The 10,000-nt window shown below is 40.0% G+C and overlaps 1 protein-coding gene across 1 annotated transcript; it reads left to right on the top strand.

Annotated features, from left to right (window-relative positions):
* Positions 1-3,625: 3,625 nt before the first annotated feature.
* Positions 3,626-8,222, top strand: LOC118789874 (progestin and adipoQ receptor family member 4). Its single transcript, XM_036546591.1, has 3 exons — positions 3,626-3,791; positions 6,485-6,703; positions 7,789-8,222. The coding sequence occupies exons 1-3, from the start codon at positions 3,626-3,628 to the stop codon at positions 8,220-8,222; spliced, it is 819 nt and encodes a 272-aa protein (XP_036402484.1).
* Positions 8,223-10,000: the final 1,778 nt, after the last annotated feature.

Raw genomic sequence — 10,000 nt, 5'->3', positions numbered from 1 at the left:
ATGTGTTAAAACAATACATGCTATACTCTTCATGCTTAGAATTTTTCAGATGTTACAGTGGTGCGTACAGTTTTACTTGTACTGGCCAAATTCCCAATCTGGTGATATAAACCAAAGAAAGTTATTGGTGCTAACTTTAAGTTCCACCAAAGTACATGAAACAAGTAAAACAGTGAAGGTAAAAATTGTTCAGAACCACTTGGGGAATAATGAGAATGAAAGAGTCACAAATATTCTAAACTCCCAGTCTGGCCATTAAATCATCCCTCTGTCAAACTGTCCAAATAAATCTCTTTCTCCACATTAGCTTATGTGTGGTGCATGTTCTGATATACCAGGGGGGTGCTACACATTGGTGATGATTGAGGTGAGTTACTGCCTTTTACTGTAAAGTCTGTGACTATAATTGCAGTCATTCATTATGACATGTAAAACAGAATGTAATATAGAATGTTTAAAAACAGGACTTGGATGTGGAAACGATTTTGGAATCCTGTCGGTTTTTGGATGTGCAGATGTTGGTGCGCAGCATCAGGTGTTTCATAACATTGCTTTAAAGCAGGGCTCTTTTATAGGACACTGTGTCGGTCATGTGGACTATATAGGGAGTTCAAACGTCTGTCTGGGAGACACATTTGCGTTCCTTGGAAAGAAAATAAGAAGACACAGTAAATCCTATACCCCCTGTGTGATGTCATTTTTGAATAATATGTGATTCTCTCTGCTCAGACACACTTTCTACACTGACCGCATCTCATTTTCCACTTTGAGAGGATTTCTCCCTGTTTATGGCTGCTGTCTAAATTCCAGTCACAGTGTCATATATATGAATATTCTGCTACTTCAATGTCTTATGATATTTTTATAGCTTGGTGTTGTTATTATTTTTTATGTTCACCATATGACAATTTACCCTTTGGGAACATCAAAGTCTGTTTATTTATTGGTTGTGTGAAGTTGCAGCATTTTAATTCTTATATTCACATGTGATATTCCGTAAGGTGCACTTTTATCATATGCAAGTCTCTTGAGTGTGAAGTTGCTGAGGTATGCATCAGTTTGTTGTATTATTCCACTGACTAAATTGAATGATTGTGACCTTATTATCTTATAACAACCTAACAAAAGGCACAACTGTGCCAGCTCAAGCCCTTGGCTGCTACACAAACTCTGGAAGAAAAAGAGAAAGGAACTTACCTTCTTGGACCACCCATCACCTGTCTTCCATCATTACGTACCTCTGTGTGGCGTCCAGCTTCAACAGTCCCCCTAACCTAGGCAGAAAATAGCAAAATAATTGTCACAATGCAAAAGAAAAAAAATGGATTGAAGGTATACAGGCCCTGCAGTCTTGCAAATGACCATATGAATCGTGGGCAAATTAAAATTCTGACATATTGTGTGGCTATTGCACATCAGATTTTTTTGTTTATTTTGTTTTGTTCTTGTTTCTTTCAGATCCATATTTGACAATTAATTCTGTTTTAACTGGTTGTCATACTTACAGATACCTCCAAGCACTATTGACCTCATAATGACATAGATTCTTTGTGTCAATTCATGGATATTAAATTTAGAATAAAATAAATAAAAATAAATAAAAATTTAGGTCAAGACCCACCACTGAAGGATGAAAATCTAGCCTTTTCTTAGGATATCAGGGATAGTAAGAACCATGTATGGAACAGCTATCGTGTAGCTATAGAGGTCATAATACCAACTAACTTGTATGGCTTTTCTAACAAAAGGTTTTTTGGAGATTACTCCAATTCTTTCAAAAGCAAAGGTAGAGTTTAAAAGAAATAAGCAAGAAATGAATCTCAAACATGGCAAAAAGCTGGTTGAGTAAAGTGAGAGAAGACCATTTGGGGCAGAAAGAGAGATTCATTGCTGTGACAAATGTGTAGCTGATTTGAGCAAATTGAAATACTTTTGCATGTTGGCAATGTAGATATGACAAATATGTGAAGTATGCTGTGACAGGCTACTACAGCTCTATTATCATATCACTGGTGTTTGATAATGGTATTCTATGATCTGTAACAGGAAAATATTACATTTTTTGGAAGACACTTGTTATTCATAACTATGGCAAAAGAGTCTTAAGTGTGAGTAGCATTTAAGGTATTAAAAGTTCAAGACAGCATTTCTTCAAATACTAAAAGGCTAAAATTGCTCCTGTTAACACACTAGCCTAAATACTGTATGGACACCTTCTGCGGCATGCTGCCTAAAGTTACATCAGCAGGCTAATGACCCAGGAAGTTAATCCTGCACTGTAATTGGCTTACCGCTAGCGTGTTCAAGTCAAACTCTCTCTGACTGGCTAATGAACAATGGAAAGCCAGGCTAAAGCATCTAAGGGGATAAAGAGAGGGAGGGAAAAGGAAGGATGTAGCACAGTTTTAGGGTAAAGGAAACATTCATAAGAGACTGACAGTGTGGACCACAGAGGCACTGTGATAACACATAAGTGTGTTTCATTACATTACATTTTTGGCATTTAGCAGATGCTCTTATCCAGAATGACTTACATTGGTTACAAGTTATCAATTTATACAGCTGACAACCAAGGCAACTGTGGGTGAACTACCTCCCCCAAGTGTACAGTGACAGAATTGAACTAGCAACCTTTTGGTTACAAGTCCTGCTTTTTAACCACTATGCTCCACTGCTGTTTTATATGGTATATTATTACAATATTTAGGGTGCTTGAGGGTGTGTGCATGTGTCATTTTTTTCTATCGTGTTAATGTTTTTAGCAGCAGTTTCATTTAAAGGATGGATGAATGGATATGCTTAAGTGAAATTATCTGCTTCATTAGCACCACTACCCCCTATTTTGGCATTTACCTGCACTTGCCTAGCCTCAATAAGAGAATCCCGCATGACACCATGAGCAAGAGCATGTAAAGTATGCACCACAGCTGTACAGACTGCGATACTTCCAGTGGTGGCTACACATGAACATGATTTTCACAATAAGCCCCACTTTTGATCAACTCTGTTGAATAACATACACATTAAAATCACCTGTCTATACAATTAAATGTCAGTGCACCTGCCTGCAAAATGGAATCGGTGCTTCAAGTATTTGTCGCGAATGAGTATTTTGGTTCAAGTTTGTTTTAAACTTGTTTGTTTTAAAGATCTATTTGTGGAATATAAGCTACCAAGCTGAAACAGCAGGTTGCTGGCCAGTGAACTAACTGTACTTGACATTAATACCATTAAGCAGCCGTGTTTACCAGCCAGTGAAAATTGGAAGCGGACGTCGTGATGCACTTTCTTTGCTTTCGAGGATTAAGTTAGGTAGCTGGCTACAACACTCATCCCCAGCCAGCTAACTTGTTGCAGCCTGAGAGGCAGGTGTCTGATGTGCTAGCTGTCCACCGGCGGAAAAATGATCAACCATTTAAATGGCTTTGCCGCTTTCAGTTGACTGGACTGCTCGGATTCTTCATGTCGTTTTGCGAGTTATAAATGATCGTTTTATATATTTAATTTTCAGAAGTATCAGTGTATAGGTATATATATATTTTATAATGTGAGACCTAAACTAGGCAAACTGTAAATAGGTCGGTTGTTTTTAACTTCTGGCAGCGCTGTTATATTTTTGTCAATAATGGTTTTTTTAACTGGCCCAAGGCTATTGGACTGGACAAATTCACCTCCGCATCTTCAGTTCAACAAATACGTCTTAACTGGCTACCGACCAGTATCTTCAGTTCAAGACTGTATCAAAAGCCTATTCTACCTGCACAATGAGTTGGGGAACATATACACACATGGTAAGCGCAAAGGTGTCCTAGCTAGAACAATAGGTTATTAGAACTAAACATAACTGTGTGCGTGTAGGCTATGGAACCAACGTCGATATTGTCCAAACCTCTGCAGTGTCTTTCTCATTTGTGTTTCCAGTTTGTGTTGGCCTAGACCAACTGAATGCACTCATAATTGTTGGATTTCTTTAATTTGACCTCTGAACATACCAAAGGTTATGTGCAGAACTTTATCGTAGGGAGGTGCTTTAAAGTTGTCAGCAAGTTCCCCACTGACACAGCACGCGTGTCAAGACAGACGTTGGTACTACAAGAAAAAATGCAGTGGCATATCCTGAAATTTTGTGGCCACCACTCATTTTAGGACAGTGCATTATTTCGTCACAAACGTTAGAGGCTGCCAAATTACCATTTACCTCTGGTTGGATCATGGCATCGAAGGTTAACCGTCGATACATTTTTAGAGTTTAAATAATTTGCGAGGCATCTGATAATTTTAAACAAGTGTTGTTATTGTTCTGTTGCTTGAACAAGTTAGGCTAAAGATGTCATGACTTTTTTTTGCCAAAAATAAAAAGCTTTGCAATTTCAGCGTTATTGGGACTGGACATGACAAATCATTATTTGCATTCAGGCGCAGATACAGGGACCTATATATCAAGTCAATATGAAGTGCAGGAAATATTTGCATGAGGCTGTTTACCTTTGGTTGTGTAAGATAGCATACTTTACTTCATCTCAACCATATAGAACTAACAGTCCAGCAATGACACTCATCAATTATACAATGTAAAAGACAGTCGTATCTCAAAACCTTTTAGTATCACACATTTCCATTACTAGTGCTAAATCAGTTATATTACATTATTGTCATTTAGCAGACACTCTTATTCAGAGTGAGTTACATAGGTTACAGTTATCCATTTATACAGCTGGGTATCTACTGAGGCAATTCTGGGTTAAGTACCTAGTCCAAGGCTACACCAGCAGTGCCCCTGTGGGAAACTGAACCAGCAACCTTTCGGTTATAAGCCCTGCTCCTTACCACTATGCTGCACTGCCATCTATTTTAAGGGAGCACAGTTTCAGAAGAACATATGATCTCGCTCTATCCCCTTTTATATCAATGTTTGCAAACGTGTCTTTGAGAAGAGAACTAACTTGGTTAGTGGCAGTGGTCCAGGCTGTGGAAGTGGCATTAGGTAGTGCAGGATTAGTGCTAATCAGGGTCAGTGAAGACTCAGCTCAGAGGGAGTTTGAATAAGGCTGCCTCTCAATCCAGTATATAGTAGGTGCACCCTTGCAAAACTCACTCACAAAATTCACTTGTGGGAATCCTTTTTGAAACCTGGATGTAATTTTACCATCTTAAGGGCTGGTCCATTCCTTTAATAGCTGCTTTCTAATTAGCTCTGACAAGAGACAACTCTGGAGGAAGATCCATCTGAGAGGCTACTTACAGCTTGCTTTCACACTGTGCATGAGCACCAGGGACCCATATGCTTCCTTTTCACTCTCCATTTATAAGCCCACTTGGTTGTTTGTACGTTGCTGGAAGAATACAGCAAAGGCACTTGTGGCCGTTGATTCCATCTTTGGTGTCAGTTTCATGGCTTTTAATTTGAATGTTCTAAGATGCATTGCCACAGCACCAAACAAACTAATTTAATGACAAGACAGTGATTGGAGACAACAATGGTTTTGTCTCAGACTCTTTGTGTGTCAATTTTCTGTCTTTTCTTTTTTGTTTATTTATTCTGTTCTTATTTCCACAGTATCACAACCCCACACTACCTGCATAAACATTTTATGTCGGGTAACTAAAGTGGAATAGACAAGTTCAGAAGACATTTAGGGTATTGAATGAATAATATTATATGCTTTTACAGTATTTGTTTTACAGTATGCTCCATTCTTCTGAGCTATTTGCTTAAGTTTGTAAGCTGTTGCCTGTGTGTGTCAGTGTGTTAGTGTGTCTTTGCTGCCCTTGAACCAAGAGTGACATTTCTTTGCTCTGGGTCCCCTCATATATCCGATTTAAGTATATTACAGTAACACTCTTACACAGGACCTGTGGGGATTACCTGCTATGTGAGAGCGTATGTGTGAGAGGAGGCTGCTAAGCAGCCATACATCTGGTACAGACAGCCTAAACTGAAAGATTGTAATACATGGCAAGTTCCATCTTTCTCCTCCTTCTTAATCTTAGTGGATTAATATCAACATGTATCTCCTTTGCTTTTCTTTTACTTCAATTAACTCTAAACATTATGAGCTCAAAAATAATAAGCCTACACAGTGTGTGACTTGACTGGCCATTTTGCTGCTATAGTGCCTCAATGAGCAGGACAGCTAGAGACATAGAGGAAAATAAAATGCAGAAAGGCCAGCTAGATATCATATGCTGGAACACCTACTTAGGGCAAAATATTTAAAATTGGAGAGAGAGGAAGAAAGAGTGGGATACTGACAGGAAATTGTGGGCCACATTTTTCTCTTCAAACCATATTGCTTATGTTCCACATTGCCTAAGTGTAGGTCTGGGCAGTGTGCATTTATTTATTTTGCTCAATGCCATTGAATGTGTTTTAATTAATGCCAAGCCAGTGAATATTTGAAAACATGATTAACCCTCATTATCTCAAAGCAGTAGTCAGTCTTTTATGTTAACTCTGTATTCTTTTCTCTTCTCTCTCCCTCAGGAATCCCACTACTTATTTTCTTGGTGCTGCTTCCCCTCAACATCCCCTGGTCTCAGACCAGTGTGACATGGCTGGGTGTGGTCCACTTCCTGGCCTGCCTCTCCCCGGAGATTGGCTCAGTGCTTTATCACCTCTTCATGAACCATGAGGGCGGGGCACCAGTCTATCAAACTCTGCTCTCCCTGGATATGTTCGGGGTCTGCATGGTCAACACCTTAGGTAGGAAGGGCCTGAGGTGTAATGCATGTCTGTGTCCAAACATGTACTACAATGGCAGCAGTCAGGGATGTCTTATTCTTTGCTTACACTTTTCTTATTTGTTTTTACGTTGTGCTATTGTTGACAGAATCACTGTATTACCACTTGGTAATTATTCAATTATATTATATATGAATATTAATAACTTCAGTACCTGTTGTGGCAGTACCTGTTTATACATTTGAATTATTTTTGGAAAATGTATCATTTATCCTGGTTCCTCTTTTTTGTGAATGTTCATAGGTCTTTGTTTCGGTGTGTGCTGTGCTTGTGTGTGTGTGTGTGGTCCTCCTCCTTTCCTTGATTAGTTGGTCTCCTTGCTCCTTCAGTCACTTGTCTCCCCGTGCTGGGTTAGACTGTGTGGGTCTCAGGGTGAGTGTGGCAGGGGTGCAGTCTTCTGCAAGTGCCTGTCAGTAGTGTTTATTCTCCAGAGCATTCCACAGCAGGAATCCATTTAACAGCTGAGTTTGGCACCCCTGAGCAGATCAAACACCTTTACACATCCTTTTATTTGTGGACAGCACAATGAATGACTCAGCCTCATACTCTCCCAGGTCAAAACATTACTGACAGTGTAACATACTCATTCACAGGATGATTTTAGTGCACCAAAATTTGAGTTTAAGGCTGATACTGTCAAAATGGTTGTAGTGAAGCTTTTAGGCCGATTTATGTGACCAGGTTCCACCAATGCAATGATTGTGGCCTTCTGTGCCCAGGCTTAGAAGGATTGTCATCTGTTTGAAAAGTGCCCAGAGATGCCCACTGAGTTCCCCCAATTCAATAACTATTCGTATCATGATCCTGTATCATACCCCATTCTGTCTCCCCCTCTGATCACTGTGTCCTTATCTCTGTCAGTCAATCCAATGAGCTCTGAGACAGTGTCTCCCCAGCTTGGTTTTGATAGATTATACTGCTTATACTGTGCTTACATCCGCTGCCCTTATTATGCCTGGGTGGTTTTCTCTATCTCAAAAGAAAAGCCACACCAGGGTGAATGTGCCTGAGCAGCATAGAACCGTCTCTTCTGTCTCTGTATGCAGGAGCGCTGCCCATCGTGTACATCACGCTGCTGTGTTACCCCTCGCTCCGCAGCGCCGCCCTGCTGGCCTACATGCTGCTCTCTGCCCATGGCGTCTACAGTGCCCTCACTGCCCGCAGCAACGTGCGCCGGCTGCGGTCCTTCGCCTTTCAGGCACTTTTCCGCCTCTTCCTCTTCATGCTGCGCTGGGCGGGAGTGGGCACAGGAAGCCCCGCCTCGCTCAGCCACTTCCTCACCATGGACCTGCTGGCCCTGCTCGGGGGGGTCATCAACATCAGCCGTATTCCAGAGCGCTTCAGGCCAGGGCTCTTTGACTACTGGTGCAACAGCCACCAGATCATGCACGTGCTGGTGGTGATCTCCATCGTGTTCCTACACTGGGGCATGGTCGAAGACTTACTGTGGCTCCACAGCTACGAGTGTCCCCTGGAATAACACCCAGAACAAGATCTGATTTTAGGGGTATTTTTGGACATAAGGGACTTCTAGGGCCTGGGGGATGGATGTTTGCACACTGGCATCGATACAATGGCAGATGCTTAGAGGAGAGATTTGTAAACAGATGGAGATGCACAGACCTGTAAGTGAAGTGTTTTTATCTGCACTCAGGTGTAAATACAGGCACTCAAATCCACAGGTCATAACTAATACAGGCACTTTCACACATATATACCCATATGCTATACAGATTTATATATGGACAGAAACAGGCTGGTGCCGAATATAGACTTATTGGTAGAACAGTATTGCCCAATTGCTAGACCATGGATTACAATGGATATAATTTATTGCAGTAACTAACTGGATTGAGAGATAGTTTGGTATCATGGTATACCATATTGAATTGATTAACAGTGTTACCAGTGCTAAAACATATGGTGTATGCTACAGCAGCGCTTCTCCGGCTGGCCCGAGAGGAATGCAAATGGAAGTTGTTCCGGAAATAACAATGGTGCTTATGCTTGGACATTAATTGCAGTTTACCTATGATATTTTAATTTTAAATTTAATTTATTTTAAATTTAAATGAAGTTGGCTATATTTCCCTGATTAAATTAGGTGAAATAACTTCTTGTCTGTGTGATTAATATTAATAATTCCAAAACTGAAGACAGCTTTTTCTCCATATGCTGATTTATTCCATTCTCAAATTTTTATCTGCATCCTGTTCTATTTTCACATTTCGTGAAGGACATTTTTAATGAACCAGCCAAACGAGGTTAGGGTAACAATTTTCAGCAAAGTGAAGAAAAAATGATCTTCTTTTGGTATCATGTTGTCTGTCAAAAGCCACTGCAGATTTGTTGCACAAATACAAAGATTGAGTGTTTTCTTCATATTTGCTCAGGTTGGTGAGTTGATCACAGAGGACTTCAGTTGCAGCCCTTAACACTAAATTACATTGAGCTGAAATGATAGACATATGAAGAATGACCATAAAAGCTAAAGAAACTAACTAAATTCGTTATTCATTTGAATCTTTCAACAGATCGGCCCTGTTTTTGGACTTCATATGTATTGTAGTGTATTAGCAGGGGAACTGATCTTTTAGCAACAATCCTAATACTAGGATTTAAAACATTTTTTTAAATGCATACATATATGAAATCCATAAAGATAGAAACCATTTGGAAAAAGGGAATTGGAGACATCTCTTAGCTGTCCTAGCTTGATACCATGCAAAATGTCAAATGGAATCATGCAATTAATTTGGAATAGAATAACCAATGGAAGGGTAGCAGAAATGGGGAATTATTACTGAATTTCAAACTGATTCGTTTATTTTGTTTGTTTTAGTAGATTCATCTTAAAAGTAATTGTCGTACCCAATTTGGGAAAATTGGGTGCTTTGTGAGGGTCTGTCTGGGCCTCTGTTCCATCAGCCTGTTGGTGAAACACATCACCTCATCAGCACTGTAGTGCACAGTGCAGTGTATTGTCATTATCTGATGTGCATGTGTCTGGTGTGCTGTAGTCTTACTACACAAACAAGGGCTAGAGCAGTGAGGACCATTGTACACAAATGTCTGGGGATAAAAAAGGGAATGCTTATGTAGAGCAATAATTATCAATGTCCATGTTTGAATGACACATCTTTCTGTGCATCGCATATTGCTCTTAGCCATCATACAGTACCAGGCAAAAGTTTGGACAAACCTGATTAAGATGATGGGAAACATGCATTCCAAGACATTTTAATCTATGCGTAAATG

This window comes from Megalops cyprinoides, chromosome 1 (assembly GCF_013368585.1).
Source record: "Megalops cyprinoides isolate fMegCyp1 chromosome 1, fMegCyp1.pri, whole genome shotgun sequence".
Lineage (NCBI taxonomy): Eukaryota > Metazoa > Chordata > Actinopteri > Elopiformes > Megalopidae > Megalops > Megalops cyprinoides.
This window is presented reverse-complemented; position numbering and strand designations above follow the sequence as displayed.

Bases quoted from the DNA above. Each gene is read 5' to 3' on its own strand.
- LOC118789874 (XM_036546591.1), top strand. From the start codon at position 3,626: ATGGTTTTTTTAACTGGCCCAAGGCTATTGGACTGGACAAATTCACCT. The intron at 3,792-6,484 runs GTAAGCGCAAAG...TCTCTCCCTCAG, and splicing joins GGGGAACATATACACACATG to GAATCCCACTACTTATTTTC. The intron at 6,704-7,788 runs GTAGGAAGGGCC...CTCTGTATGCAG, and splicing joins CTGCATGGTCAACACCTTAG to GAGCGCTGCCCATCGTGTAC.